General features: G+C 40.5%; 1 protein-coding gene across 2 annotated transcripts in view; it reads right to left on the minus strand.

The window, feature by feature from the left end:
* SNTB1 (syntrophin beta 1) overlaps positions 1-16,585 on the minus strand; it is a 300,877-nt gene that overhangs the window by 161,436 nt on the left and 122,856 nt on the right. For both annotated transcript variants that reach the window (XM_033202739.1, XM_033202740.1), the window contains exon 2: positions 10,076-10,292. In XM_033202739.1, coding sequence (XP_033058630.1) covers positions 10,076-10,292 — 217 coding nt within the window. The remainder of the gene's footprint in view (positions 1-10,075; positions 10,293-16,585) is intronic.

The following is a 16,585-nucleotide window of genomic DNA, read 5'->3' on the forward strand; positions in this document are numbered from 1 at the left end:
TGAGTCCTAGTTTAGTTTGATTGCACTGTGGTCTGAGAGACAGTTTGTTATAATTTGTTCTTTTACATTTGCTGAGGAGTGCTTTACTTCCAACTATGTGGTCAACTTTGGGATAGTGTGATGTGGTGCTGAGAAGAATGTGTATTCTGTTGATATGGGGTGGAGAGTTCTGTAGATGTCTATTAGGTCCGCTTGGTGCAGAGTTGAGTTCAGTTCCTGGATATCCTTGTTAACTTTGTCTCGTTGATCTGTCTAATGTTGACAGTGGGGTGTTAAAGTCTTGCATTATTATTGTATGGGAGTCTAAGTCTCTTTGTAAGTCTCTAAGGACTTGCTTTATGAATCTGGGTGCTCCTGTATTGGGTGCATATATATTTAGGATAGTTAGCTCTTCCTGTTGAATTGATCCCTTTACCATTATGTAATGGCCTTCTTTGTCTCTTTTGATCTTTGATGGTTTAAAGTCTGTTTTATCAGAGACTGGGATTGCAACCCCTGCTTTTTTTTGTTCTCCATTTGCTTGGTAGATCTTCCTCCATCCCTTTATTTTGAGCCTATGTATGTCTCTGCATGGAGGGGTCTCCTGAATACAGCAGACTGATGGGTCTTGATTCTTTATCCAGTTTGCCAGTCTGTGTCTTTTAATTGGAGCATTTAGTCCATTTACATTTAAGGTTAATATTGTTATGTGTGAACTTGATCCTGCCAATGAGCATGAGGTTATTTTGCTCATTAGTTGATGCAGTTTCTTCCTAGCCTCGATGGTCTTTACATTTTGGCATGTTTTTGCAATGGCTGGTACCGGTTGTTCCTTTCCATGTTTAGGGCTTCCTTCAGGGTCTCTTGTAAGGCAGGCCTGGTGGTGACAAAAATCTCTAAGCATTTGCTTATCTGTAAAGGATTTTATTTCTCCTTCACTTATGAAACTTAGTTTGGCTGGATATGAAATTCTGGATTTAAAATTATTTTCTTTAAGAATGTTGAATATTGGCCCCCACTCTCTTCTGGCTTGTAGAGTTTCTGCCGAGAGATCTGCTGTTAGTCTGATGGGCTTCCCTTTGTGGGTAACCGACCTTTCTCTCTGGCTGCCCTTAAGATTTTTTCCTTCATTTCAACTTTGGTGAATCTGGCAATTATGTGTCTTGGAGTTGCTCTTCTGGAGGATTATTTTTGTGGTCGTTCTCTGTATTTCCTGAAGTTGAATGTTGGCCTGCCCTACTAGGTTGGGAAAGTTCTCCTGGATGATATCCTGAAGAGTGTTTTCCAACTTGGTTCCATTTTCCCCCTCACTTTCAGGCATCCCAATCAGACGTAGATTTGGTCTTTTACATAATCCCATACTTCTTGCAGGCTTTGTTCATTTCTTTTTCTTCTTTTCTCTTTTGGTTTCTCTTCTCGCTTCATTTCATTCATTTGATCCTCAATCACTGATACTCTTTCTTCCAGTGATCGAGTCGTTAGCGTTACTGAAGCTTGTGCATTTGTCACGTATTTCTCGTGTCATGGTTTTCATCTCTGTCATTTCGTTTATGACCTTCTCTGCATTAATTATTCTAGCTGTCAATGCTTCCACTTTTTTTTCAAGATTTTTAGTTTCGTTGCGCTGGGTACGTAATTCCAGCTTTAGCTCTGAGAAGTTTGATGGACTGAAGCCTTCTTCTCTCATCTCGTCAAAGTCGTTCTCTGACCAGCTTTGATCCATTGCTGGCGATGAGCTGCGCTCTTTTGCAGGGGGAGATGCGCTCTTATTTTTTGAATTTCCAGCTTTTCTGCCCTGCTTTTTCCCCATCTTTGTGGTTTTATCTGCCTCTGGTCTTTGATGATGGTGATGTACTGATGGGGTTTTGGTATAGGTGTCTTCCTGTTTGATAGTTTTCCTTCTGATAGTCAGGACCCTCAGCTGTAGGTCTGTTGGAGATTGCTTGAGGTCCACTCCAGACCCTGTTTGCCTGGGTATCAGCAGCAGAGGTTGCAGAAGATAGAATATTGCTGAACAGCGAGTGTACCTGTCTGATTCTTACTTTGGAAGCTTCCTCTCAGGGGTGTATTCCACCCTGTGAGGTGTGGGGTGTCAGACTGCCCTTAGTGGGGGATGCCTCCCAGTTAGGCTACTCAGGGGTCAGGGACCCACTTGAGCAGGCAGTCTGTCCCTTCTCTGATCTCACCCTCTGTGTTGGGAGATCCACTGCTCTCTTCAAAGCTGTCAGACAGAGTTGTTTGCTTCTGCAGAGGTTTCTCCTGCTTTTTTTGTTGTTGTTTAGCTGTGCCCTGTCCCCAGAGGTGGGGTCTACAGAGACTGGCAGGTTTCCTTGAGCTGCTGTGAGCTCCACCCAGTTCGAGCTTCCCAGCAGCTTTGTTTACCTACTTAAGCCTCAGCAATGGTGGGCGCCCCTCCCCCAGCCTCGCTGCTGCCTTGCGGTTAGATCGCAGACTACTGTGCTAGCAATGAGGGAGGCTCCGTGGGCGTGGGACCCTCCCGGCCAGGTGTGGGGTATAATCTCCTGGTGTGCCCGTTTGCTTAAAGCGCAGTATTGGGGTGGGAGCTACCCAATTTTCCAGGTGTTGTGTGTCTCAGTTCCCCTGGCTAGGAAAAGGGATTCCCTTCCCCCTTGTGCTTCCCAGGTGAGGCGATGCCTCGCCCTGCTTCAGCTCTCGCTGGTTGGGCTGTAGCAGCTGACCAGCACCGATCGTCCAGCACTCCCTAGTGAGATGACCCCAGTACCTCAGTTCAAAATGCAGAAATCCCCAGTCTTTTGTGTCGCTCGTGCTGGGAGTTGGAGACTGGAGCTGTTCCTATTCAGCCATCTTGCTCCGCCCCCCCAAACCCATATTTTCTATAATAACTGTAACCCTAGAGTTTTATTCACTGATACAAGCATGCATTTAATCTGGACCTGTTTTTATATATGTAAAACATTACTTATTATAGCACCATATACATATACTTTATATATATATTTTTCTGTTTCCAAAATGTAATGTCAATCATGAGTTCTGGCAATAGTTTCCATTATGAAGCCACCATGATGTGCCCAGCAAAGAATGAAGAAACTACATTCAGAAAATACATATTTTGTGGGCCTCTTAAAAAGAGAAGCACTTTTCATAAACAAAGGCAGAGGAGAAAAGACAGGAAAAACCACCTCATAAATCTTCACCATCGATGCACTAAAGGAGGAAATGTTTCAACAGTATTCAAAGTTTAATAAATACAGTTGAGAGTTCTATATAAGACATGAGGGGGCAAGAATGTGTGGGAAAAAGGGGAGAAAGGCTGAACTGGTAAAACGATTCCTCTCTTGGTAGCCACCAAAGACCATCTGTCTATGAATGTACAACTAAAGTACTTCCAATCATCTAAAAGTCAACACAGGGTACTATGAGAACAACTTCAAGGAGCCCAGAATGAAAAGTGATTAAGTTTGATAAGCAAAACCCAAATCCACTGTTTTGTACTCACAGGAAGAAAGAACCATGTGAATTGAAGGGGATAAATTAGCCATGAAAGGACAGGGAAGGGCCACATGGGAAACCTCAGGCTATTTATGTACAGCCCAAAGGAGTGGGAGTCTTGGCAAAGCAAAAATTTACATAAGGGTCACCTTGGCAAGGCTCTCCCTGTCCTGGAAGGGAGGGCTTTCAGCTTACTTGTCTAAAACATACTTCCTAAGGTCTATTAGCACACCTTATATTGATTCCACACTCACCAAATCACTTTCAAGACAGTATAATTTCTTGTGTAGCTTATCTACTCAGAAAGAGTGCATTGCTCTGCTTTGAAAGTCCACATTGTTTGAGTCATTAATACTTAGTGTTCTGGAATTCTGCTCATATTCACATTTGTCTTTCAATACAGCCTGCTCACAATGAGAGGGCATATAGATCCTCCCATGTGGGCATTTCCATCTATTTGACAATGGTGTTGCTCATCATAAGCAAATTTTGCCTATTTGGTTAATGTGAGTCAACCCCTTAGAGATGGATCCGCTAACACTATGCCAACTAAATCAAGTTTCTGATCTTCTGTGGCTGAAACTCAAGCACTGGATTGTGGTGACATCACTAAGGGTACCTTGTAGCAACGTATCCAGACATCTTACAGGACTTAACAGATCACACCCCTCTGAATCACAGTGCAGCCTAGCAGAGGTTTTCCATTTCAAACCAAGACAGCACCTTCTGTGAATGTTTCATTTGTGCACCATAAATAGAGATGTACACTGTTTCCCAAGAAAGATGATGTCAATCTTTCCATAATTTAAGCATGAAAATCTACAGTGGACTCTGTTACGCAGCAGTACAAAGAGTAATGACTTAAAGCCTCATAAACTGCCCATTGTAGCACAGCTGCTCACAATCCAGTGACAGGCTTGGTTAATGGATTGTCCTGGTTTCTTTAAGCTTCCTATGTCTGTCAGAAGAGAACTATGCTTTTATTTATTCCCTTATTCCCAAGACTATTTAGTGGAAGATTTTTTTCAAAAGACATTTTTAGAGAAGAATATGAAAAACGAGCAGATAAATATACTATTTATCATTTATGAACAAAAATAGTTTTGAATGCCAAAGTTTTAGATATCTGGGGTAATAAAATGAAAACATGGAGTGTCTCAGAGCGCAGAAGGCTTATGACTTAGGAACTGAGTAGGCATGTAAGAAAAAAATCACAAGTTATTATGAAGCATGCTATAATGAACAAATTGACACAGCAGGTATAAAGAATGTTTATCCTGAGGCTTAAAGGGCAAGTAGGAAGTTGTCAGGAAGACAATTGTAGGAAGTATACAAATTATTTAGGGGATGCTGGAACAGAAAGGATGAGGTAAAGAGGAGCTGAACAGTTAGGGAATATCTAAAGCCTAAAGGGGTTTTTATGCAATACTGAGCAGTTTCGATATGAGTGCAGGTGACAGCCAGCCATTTTGACGGAAGGGGTAAATTTCAGGTGTTTCAGATTCCCTTGGCTAGCTAGGTACACAGTACATGGTGGGGAACGGGGAAAGAGCAAACTACCAACAAAACACCCTGTAAGAAACACCCAAATACCCTCAGGGACTAAGGATGTGGGCCTGGTTCAGGAAAGCGGCTGTGAACAGCTGAATATGAAAAACAAGAGATATTTAAGAGGTAGAATAATAAAAATATATTGTAATTACTGACAGCCACTAGCAGTCACATATTCTTGTGGATTCAATGCCTGCTGGGTGACCTTTTTCACAGAAAGAGCAGCAATCCTGCCTACTGTTCTATGGCTGTTTGTATTTGAGAAATTGGACATTAGAGTTTTTACTCAGACTATAGGCACCTGTGTGTCACCAACTGAGAGGATGAGCCCCAAGATGCTGTGGCATTTGTCATCGGTTCACAGGTTTTAGCTCCCAGGAGACCATTAACTCCTGGCCAAGGTGCTTACAGTTCATGTGAGTGACTCTGCCAGGTGCTGAAGTTAGAGGCAATGTGTGTGATGATGCAGAAATTGGGCTTGAGGTCAGCTAGGCTTGGGTTTGAATCTGAGATCTACCATTTGCTTCAACTCTCATTTCTCAGCTAAGTATCACTGTCTATAAAGTAGAAAGAAGAGTTCCCACTACCTAGGATGGTTATTTAAATTAAATGAGATTCTTGCTTAAATTCACATGTAAGGGATAGAACTAAGATTCCACTGTGTGTCTAGTTGACTCCACACTCTACACTCTTTATCCTTCTTTCTCTTCATATTTAATGGATGCATTATTTTCATTATTATTTATCTTTGAAGAAATGCAACAATGTCAGTTGATAGTTCCCTTTTGACCCAAGAGTTATTTTACAGAGAGCTTTTAAAAGCCCATGAACAAAAGGCTTTGTGTGGCTTGGTTTTGTTATTGATTTTCTAGTTTTATTCCACTGTCATCAGAGGCTATTGTTTGTATTATTTGTACCTAATGGAACTTACTGCATTATCTTTGTGACCTGATCTGTGGTTAATTTTGTCAGTGTTCTTTGTGGACTTGAAAAATAAGTGTATTCTCTATTATCAAGGTAAAGAGTTTGCAATGTATGCAGATCTACCTTATTTATCATGTTGTTTGGGTCTTCTAAATAATTATAGTAAGTCGTCCCTTACTTATGGTTCCACTTTCCATGGTTTCAGTTATCTGAGGTCAACTGCAGTCCAAAAATCAGTACAATAAAATATTTTGAGAGAGAGAGAGACCATATTCACATAACTTTTATTACAGTATATTGTTATAATTGTTCTATAGTATTAGTACTGTTGTTAATCTCTTATTGTGCCTACTTTTTTTTTTTTTTTTTTTGAGATGGAGTCTTGCTCTGTCACCCGGGCTGGAGTGCAGTGGCCAGATCTCAGCTCACTGCAAGCTCCACCTCCCGGGTTTACGCTATTCTCCTGCCTCAGCCTCCGGAGCAGCTGGGACTACAGGCGCCCACCACCTCGCCCGGCTAGTTTTTTGTATTTTTAGTAGAGACGGGGTTTCACGGTGTTAGCCAGGATGGTCTCGATCTCCTGACCTCGTGATCCGCCCGTCTCGGCCTCCCAAAGTGCTGGGATTACAGGCTTGAACCACCGCGCCCGGCCTTACTGTGCCTACTTTATAAATTAAACTTTATCATAGGTATGTATGTATAGGAAAAACACAGTGTATAGAGGAGTCAGTACTATCCATGGTTTCAGTCATCTACTGTGGGTCCTGTTACATTCCTTCCATGAAGAAGGGGGGATTACTGTATTTATCTGTGTCCTCTACTTGCCCTTACTTGGATGGAAAGTGGTATATGTTGAAATACCTAATATGAGTATGTTTCTATCTATTTCTTCTTGCATCTTCTGCAGTTTCCGTTCTAAAAGTTGCTGTTTTGTTATGTGGTATGTATTCATAACTACTGGATGTTGCTTGTGAAATCTGGCCTTCAACATAAATCAATCCTTCCTTGTGCTACTTTATGGACATTTTACCTTGGACATTTTTTAGCCTGCATTTTACCTTGTCTTATATCAAGATCAAAATCAATGCTTTCTGTTGTTATTTAATAGTTTGCATTTGCCTTGTAAGCTTTCGCCCACCCTTGTATCTTTCACTTTTTAAAATCACTCTGTTAGGTGTGTCTCTTGCACTTAGCATAGAGTTGGGTTTTGCAGATTCCACATTTCTGAATGGTACACCATACTCTGCTCAGCCTGTAACTGGAGTTTCATAAAATATTTGTTTCCTTTTTATTTTCTTCTCTTCCTCTACCATGGGCAAGCCTCACCTAGGCCCCCAATCTTCTTGTTAGCAGCAGTTTGGGACCTGCTGGGACCTGAAGTCCCTTCGGAACCATCTGGCTTAGCTGGATTCTCATGTTCGATTCTGCCCTGCTGGTTCTCACAACACAGCAGAACAGGCTCTCCCTCTCCCACAGGGGAAGCCCTGTGTATGATCATCACTGGTGGACTTGACGAGCACCAATATAAAAGTTTGAAACTTATTCTCCTCTACTGGCTTGACACACAGACTGAAGTTTCCAATATCTGGATTAAGGTCTGGTGTCTCCCAAAATCGTCTTTAAAATATAATTAAATGACCTGGGAGTGCTGTTGTGGCATCTCAGTCTAATTCTGGGAGAAACCCAAGAAATCATCTATTCAAATTTTCTCCCTAGTGTATGAATTGCTCCTATAATGTCCCAGTAAGTTTTTGTCTCGGTTTGCATTTTTCTGGAAATGATTAACTGACACTGTCACCCTTCCTATAGGTATGAGTTTGAAGCCCAGCTAGACTATATAACAGCTATATAATGTTGAGAACTTATATAAACATTTTTTGTCTCAATTTTTTGTCTGTAGAATGGGGACAATGAAAGAAACAGAGCTGTCAAGAGGACTAAGCGGGGTTACAAATTCAAAGATTAGGCAGGTAATTAATTGAATTCTGTAAGTATAGGGTAACAGAAATGATGAGGAGAGTTCATTCCCTTGTCAAAGGAGAAAACTCTACTGAGCTCTGGTATATTACTGCGCTGCTGCATCAATGTGGGCCTAATAACATGACCAGTTCTTCCAACTTTTCTAGAAAAGCAGAAACCTGGCTTTTTAAATGTGAAATTTCTCAATTATTGAACATAGCAACTAATTCAAATTTATTTAAACACTAGATAGACTATTCCAAAAAAAAAAAAAAAAAAAAACCTAACCATATCTGTAGGCTGGGTATACCTATAGGCTGCCACTTTGCAGTCTGTGGTCTACATTAATTAGTATAATGCACATGATAGGCACTCAATACTACATGGAGTTCATCACATCTGAAAACTTTGACATTAGATCCTTGGGAGACGGGACTTGTTTTATTGGGTGGGTAAAAGGCCAGGGAAAAGGAGACTTAGAATAACCAGGACATCGACTGCAGGCCCAGGAACTCTGCAGAAATTGTGGTGAACAAAACAGAGAACAGAGACCAGCGATGAGCTCTGTGTCCTTCCCAATCTGTCTGCTCTTACCCCTCTTGCCGATACTTGCTGGCTTTCTTGTACAACTGGCCAATCCCTGTACAAAATAACTAATACAGGAGGAGTAAGGAGAGCAGAGTAGAAGGATCTTGCAGCTGGCCAGAGCCAGAAGGGCCCTGGCAGCGTCTTTAGAGTGAGCTAACTGAGATGAGAACAAAAAAGACATTGAGCTGGGAGCCAAGGAAGCAACTTTCTCCCTGCCCCTACTCCCATCAGCAACTCTGAGCCTAGCCAAATACTCTCTATTCGGGTGGGTTGCAGCTGTCCCACACACATTCTAAATAAGGGCCAGTGGAGCGGTTCCTATTTTTAGCACTTTAATGTGGATGCAAAGGTCACCAAGATTCCCCATTTGCTGACTCAATTCCTCACTCTCTTTATTTCTCTTGTTTTCCTCCTAAAATGTACCTTTTCTCTTCTACTGAGCTAAAGTAAGACTTCTGGGGGATGAGGGACCCTGAATTTTACTTCCTCTTGGCTGCATTCCTTATAATTGCCATGGGTTGGGTGATATATCTAGCCTGTGGCATGCAAAGTCATGTACCGACTTTGGGCAACAGCATTCCAGACTTGGACCAAAGCCACTCCTTTTGCTCTCTTGAGCATAAAGAGATGCTTAAAGTAGAAAATAGCCTTAAAGCAACTCTCATCTAACCCTCCAAGTATACAGTTGACAGCACTGAGGCCTAGTAAGGTGAACTTGCTTATTACTATCTAACATTAATAAGAAACATTACTGTAGCTTATATTCATGGAAAGTTTTCCTGTGCTGAGCACCTTACATGGTGCATTAATTCCTTTTGTATTGCTCTAAAGGAATACCTGAGGCTGGGGAATTTAAGGAAAGAGGTTTATCTGGCTCATGGTTCTGCAGGTTATATACCAGCATCTGCTTCTGATGAGGGCTTCAGGGAGCTTCCACTCATGGTGGAAGGGGCGGGGGGTGCCAACAAGTTACATGGGAAGAGAGGGAGCAAGAAAGAGAGGGGAGGTATGCCATGCTCTTTTAAATAACCAGCTCTCACTTAAACTAATAGAGCAAGAACTCACTACACCGGGGTGGGCACCAAGCCATTCATGAGAGATCTGCCCCCATGACCCAAACACCTGTCACTGGACCCCATCTCCAACACTGGGGATCACATTTCAACATGAGATTTGGAGGGGACAAACATCCAAACTATATCACATGGATTTCCTAATTTAATTCTCACAACCCAACAAAGCATCTCTTTCAATTATTCCCATCTTAGAGATGACAAAACTGAGGTTAAGCGGTTTAAGAAACTTGGCCTAAGTCATGTGGACTGGTAATGAGCCCTGAAGACATTTAGGATACTGATTCTAGTTCTTCAACTCTTTCCAGAACCAGTGCTCAGTGTATAGATTCTCTCTTCTCTGTCTCTGTCTCTCTCTCTCTCTTACACGCACACACACACACACACTTCTCAGCATGGCCCTTTCATGCTTTTCTTTGGAAGCCATGATGTGTTTTCAGAACATGAGGGCAACCTGGTGAAAGCCCCATTTAGCCTGAGAGGTCAAGGAGCTGCTCAATACAGCGGAGAGTTTTGACCCTGTTTACCTGTTCTCAGGGTCGGCCAAGGCCATACTCCGAGTGACGTAGCACATTTTGAGGGGGATGCTTTTCCGGTCTCTGTGGAAGGAGAAGGACTGCGATGACGGGGGTTCTGAGGTGCTGCCCCCTAATCGAGGAGATTCAGGCGGAGGCGTTTCCCACCCAATCTCGGATACTGGGGATCCTTTCTTCACATAGGGCGTGGCTTCTCGCATGTACTTCACTGCAAGCAAAAAGATAATAAGTGCTTTTAATACATCATGGCTGAATTTCTGGAAAGTCTGATTATGTTTCTGAAATAGACTTGAATTGGATAAGCTCTTAATACTGAACTTCTTAAATTCTCAACGAGATTCCGAATTTCTGTTCCACGCAAGGTAATTATCTTATTATTTAAATTATATAGCTCTGTGGATCTTAGAACTTGCTGTTATGATGTCCTACAGTTGAGAATTGTGTCTAGCTTTTTTCAACTGTGACAACTTTTACATTTTCTGATTTTAAGTTTTGCATTCTGGGAAAAAGGCTGAAAACATGGGCACAGAGTGAGAAAGTATAACTTAGGCTAAATATACATTATTCAACATAGATGTAAGGAATATGGCGGCCACATTCATTACCCATGATGCCATTTTTCTGTTGAGAAACAATCATAGGGTTTTCAATTTAATAGTGTTAAGGAAACATACAAAGAAATACATATAAGAACACATTTTGTAGTGGAGAAAATGTGTAATAGCAAAAAAATTATTTGTAAGAGCTGAAAACTAGAAACAATGTAAATATCCATTAAACAGGGACAGATTAAATAAATTGTAAGACATCTACATCATCATTTAAAAAATGAAATATATCTACATAGATAGATAGATGTGTTGATGTGGAAAGACCTGTAAGATCTATTATTAGTGGGGATAAAAGGAGAAAGCAATATATATACTATAATATCTTTGTATATAAATTCATAAATATATGTGCTTATATGCCTACAATTATTTCTGGGTAGAAATATAAGAAATTGTTAACACTAGTTAGCTATGGGAAGTGGAAATAAAAGCCACAATTAAGAAATAGGTTTTTACTATTTATTTATTACTCTTTTATATCATTTTCATGTTTAACCATATGTGTGTATTACCTTTATAAAGCTTAAGAAAACAAAAATAACTTAAGAAAACAAAAATAGCTTATGAGCCAAGTGGAGCAGACTGAAGTTCTGCTCTTTGATATGTTTGCCTTGGTATTAAGGAGTATTTTTGCCTATTCTGAATTTGAGCATTTGGTCCTTAGACAGCTTTTGAGTTGACAGGGTAACGAGATTCTTGGAACATGCAATACAAACTTGCATATTCTTCTCTCTGTTACCCACATACTCTGGTTCTCTGCTGCTTGAGGAGGTTGGGCTAAGTCCCTCACAGGTGTTTGTTATTACAAATGGCAGTGAATTGGAATGACAGCAAACTAGGGGGCATTTCCTCCAGATCTTTGACAAATCAGTTCCACCAACTAGTGGCTTCCCTATGCAAGACATGAACAGGATTATGGAGACTACAGAGATGAACAATACACTCCATACTCAGCGTTACAAAATCACGGGTGACTAGAGTGGATGCTGTTGGTGTCACATCTAGGACCCTTTTCCTATAGCCTAGTTGCTGTGTGTTGGGTGAGAACAACTCATAGCTGCTCCTCAATCTTGGCTCAACAGAAGTCGCTAAGCTTCAGAGGCTGCAAAGTCACTACCCAATCACCCAGACAGATGCTCTGCTTCTCAGAAACCCACCTAAGATAGGACATAAGACAAAGTACATAAACTATGGCACAAAGTAGAATGAGCTATGTTTTATAAAAGGAATAAAATGCCTTGGAAGGACCCATTAAAAAAAGGATCTAGGAGCATGAAAGAGTTCAGGTTCACAAAAATTTAATCAGCAGTTCAAATATACCCAGATGCATGTAATATGGACCTTTATTGAGGGACTCAATCATATCAAAAATAGATGTATTAATATAAGACAGAGGAGCAGTCATTTAACACCAACATATATTGTCAAAGAAAAGTTCAGGGTTTTGATTGAATATAAGTGCAATTAGGAGAAAAGAGCTCCATGGTTGCTCCAAACCTGTTAGCACAGGTTGCAGTTACAGAAGGAGAAATACTATTCATGGACTGTGTATTTTAATAAATATTATTTATTTCTGGGCAAAATATTTAAAGAGGAACACAGACATACCCACGAGCAAATGCAGAAATTTAGGGGGACATATTTAAGCTGTCTGAGGCTGGAATAAATATACTTCTTTAGAAGATCCTGAACTTTTTCATCTGGGAAACCATTTTAGTAGAAGCTAGAACTCTGCTTAGCTTTATATATTGTAGAATTATACTAGTGGAAATATAGAAAATTCAAGTATCAGCTAAGATGAGTTGAAGATTTTCCTTTGATTGCATTATTATGCTTCTGAGTGGAGTAGGGATGAGTGTTGCAGGAGTGAGAATCCAGGAATGCTTTATGGAGAAGGTGGCATTTGAATTTGGCCTTGAAGAGTAGCTAGGACTTTAAAAAGTAGAGATAAGAATAATAATCCTTTCTTTAGGTAACATGCTCTGTTTTATAATTTTTATTGCAATTCCATAGAAAAGGTAAGTCGGGTCTCAATTTGGAAGAAGGATAGAGAAAGGACATTTGCAATATACTTAATGATGTGCCAAGTATTGAATCAGGTGCTTTACATATCTTCCCACTTTAAGTTTCAAATGACCAGTTAAGGCCTCATATTATATACAAGGAAACTAAGGTCTAGAAAAGGTATGGATAAGGTATCTTTTATTTACTGAGTGTCCATGTGTCCACGAGTTATATAAGAAAAATATTGCTATCTCTTTCAGACCTGCTAGAAAGAAATGCCTTGTAGGGCTATTCTAATTCAAGTGAACACTAGCAGTTTGACATAGGTAATCTCTTATAGGTTAGTATTATTGTATACATCAGCACACTGATGCTCAGAATTTTAGCTTACGTAAAGTTACATGGCTAGTAAGTGGTGTAGCTAGAATTTGATTTCCCAGAGATAATATTTTCTCATGAGATCTGGCCAACCACCTAGATGAAGGATGCAAATGACAAGCTAATAGGTTTGAGCTTTATTCTACAGGCAGTCCTGATAGTTATGGTGATCTGTGAGTGAGAGAGTGGCAGAATCAAAGGTTAGCTTTAGAGAGAACTCCTGGAAGGTGAGATTGGGTGTACTTAAGAGAAAAGATTAGAAGTAGATCCACCATTTCCAGGGCCATAGGGGTTTTTGTCAGAGATAACCCAAGCACCACTCTAAATCTCCATATAAGGCAGGAGGAATTCCAGAAATGTGTGGCTTTATCCATTCCTGGGAAGAAGCATGAGGAGTATAGCAAGTCTTAGCCTGGAAGCAAATATTTGCCAAGTAACCATTGCCTATGTGACACAGCACTAGGGGAATTTCCAAAGGAGAGAAGACATGGCACTGCCTTGAAGAAGGGATATCCCATTGGGAGTAATATTCTGCATATAGTAATCCTTTTAACTGGCCAATTGAAAATAAAGACAGAAAATATAAGGTAGGTGTGATAATTTAAAAATTTCACTCATTCGGTCAAAACTTATCAGTCAGTTTTCATGTGCTAAGAACTGTGCTGTCCATGAGGTATAATAAGAAATTGTCCATTATTAAAAGTTTAAGCCAGGAGGAAGGGAAGTAAGTAGATGATATGAGTGCTTATGTTAAATCTTAAAACTGATTTAAGGAAATCTCAAGCTCGACAAATCTCTAGAGGCCTTGAAGAATCAAATGCAAGTCCTTTCTGGAGGAAGGCAACTTCATCCTAAGCTTCAAAGAATCCCTATGAATCATTTTAAAAGGCAATGAGCAGGCATACAAATCAAAGAAAATGTTGCACACAAGGAAACAACGTACCACGTGCAAGAACCAGCACTGTCTTTTTTCTTTTCTTTTCTTTTTTTTTTTTTTTGGATGGAGTCTCACTCTGTCACCATGGCTGGAGTGCAGTGGCACAATCTTGGCTCACTGCAAGCTCCATCTCCCAGGTTCACGCCATTCTCCTGCCTCAGCCTCCTGAGTAGCTGGGACTACAGGTGCCCGCCACCACATCCGGCTAATTTTTTGTATTTTTTTAGTAGAAACGGGGTTTCACCATGTTAGTCAGGATGGTCTCGATCTCCTGACCTCATGATCCACCTGCCTGAGTCTCCCAAAGTGCTGGGATTACAGGCGTGAGCCACCATGCCCAGCCTGACAGCAGTAAGTCTCACACATACTACAAAGCTATAGTATGTTTACAGAGACAAATGAAAGCTTGAGAGAATCTTCTAGAAATTCTTTAAAAGTGATTTAACGTAGTGATAAAAAGAACCAAACAGAATGTTTAGTAATATTACCAGAATTGAAACTTCCACAGATTGACATGTCAGAAGAATGAATTACGGAACTGTAGATAAGAAATTTTATAGAACGTAGCACAAATATACAAAAAGATGGAAAATATGGGATACAGATGAACAGATGTGAAGGATAAAGTAAGAAAATCTAAATCTGTTTAACTGGACCCTCAGAAAGGTAGAGTATAGCGAATATGGCAGAGCCAAAGAATTTTCCTGATGCCAAGACACCAACCCATAAGTTCAAGAAACCTAATTTGGCTTTGCTGAACAACGCCTGTGAACTTCACCACCAAGAAAAATAGAAATAAGGTATCATTCTTCTTTATACTTTGGATAGGGTAATGGCTTAGGTTTTTCTGTGTTTCTTCTGAGAGCTTTAGATATCACCTCTGCTTTTCACTAGTATTGGGAGGAAATCTTAGCAAAATCCCTAAAGGAGTCTTGAAATCTCCAGAAAATAAATTTTCAATTTCAAGGAATTAAATGAGGCTAAAAGACTATCATTCCTGTTCCTAAAGAAGATATACTGAGATCCTGGTAGTTTTTTTCATATCTATCCTGAGGGAGAATAAGTAACATCCACATATCCGTTCTTAAAATCCCTTTGTCCAGGAGTCCTGATTTTTGTTGATATGTATAGAAAATGGAGAAGTTTGTTACTGTGTATAATAAAAAAAAGCAAACGAAGATTGACGTTGGATTTCTCCAAGAACCCATAATTTCTGGTACAGAGGAAGTAATAAAATGGTCAAGATGGCCCTTCTTGCTGGAAGAGACTCCAAGTCATTTTTACAAGGGTTGGCTATCAATTGTAGACATAATTCTACTGCCAAGCACTCCTGTTTCCAATCACCAGTTGAGGTCTTAGACTAAGCAGCCCCAGGCAGGGAGCGAAAGAAGGGTAGCCATGCTTGGGTGTGATAAAGCAGTGGCTCTAATTGGAAATAGAGTGTGTGAAACCTTCGTGGTTCTCTGTGTGTTAGTGTTCTGAAATTTCTACACCTGGCAATCAAAGTAGTTAGGATATCATCTAATTCAGGGAAGGGAAGGTGTTGCCTAAGAATAGATTTATCTACAATAGGCAGCCAACATCAGTGTATTAAGTAATACAGGAGTTTGTCATTTGTTTATCAAAAGTCTAGAATGAAAGAAAAGGGCTGCTAGGGCAGCTCTGCTCACTGAAGTTGTCAGGGACGCAGGCTTCTGCTTCCTGACTGCTCTGTATCCTTGGTATGCTGTCTAATGATCCAATATGGCTGCTGAGTTCCAGCCATCGCAACCAAATTCCCATTAGTAGGAAGGACAAAGAAGTGAAAAACACATGATCCTTCTTGCTTTAAGGCCACTTTTCAGATATTGACACACTATTTCTGCTTACAACCTGATATGGTTTAAATATTTAGCCCCTCCAAATCTCACGTTGAAATGTAATCTCCAGTGTTAGAGATGGGCCTAGTGGGAGGTATTGGATCATGAGGATAGATCCCTCGTGAATGGCTTAGCACCATCCCCTTGGTAATGTGTGAGTTCTCACTCAGTTGGTTCACTTGAGATCTGGTTATTTAAAAGAGTCTGGGACCTCCCCATTCTCTCTCTCTTTGTCCCATTCTTGCCATATGATGTGCTGCTCTCCCTTTGCTTTCCACCACGAGTAAAAGCTCCCTGGGGCATCACCAGAAGCCAAGCAGATGGTGGTACCATGCTTCCTGTCCAGCCTGCAGAACCGTGAGCCAGTTCAACCTCTTTTCTTTATAAATTACCCAGGCCCAGGTATTCCTTTATAGCGATGCAAAATGGATTAACATACAACCCATTGGCCAGAACTTACTCACATGGCCACTTCTAGGTGGGAAATAATTTTTTTTAATTCTTGACAGCTCTTTGTCCACCCAGCTAAAAATGGTAGGGAGAGGTGGCTATTACTGTGGAAAATGAAGAGAATAAATATCTGGAGACAACTCAGCTTTTTCCAGAGGAAGGCATTCCTAATTCTCTGAGGACTTAGCATAAATAGATTTTATAACACATAAATACAAATAAATGTGTTAGAGCAATCAATTAAAAAATGATGACCATGTTC

Source organism: Trachypithecus francoisi, unplaced genomic scaffold (assembly GCF_009764315.1).
Source record: "Trachypithecus francoisi isolate TF-2019V2 unplaced genomic scaffold, Tfra_2.0 Lachesis_group7, whole genome shotgun sequence".
Lineage (NCBI taxonomy): Eukaryota > Metazoa > Chordata > Mammalia > Primates > Cercopithecidae > Trachypithecus > Trachypithecus francoisi.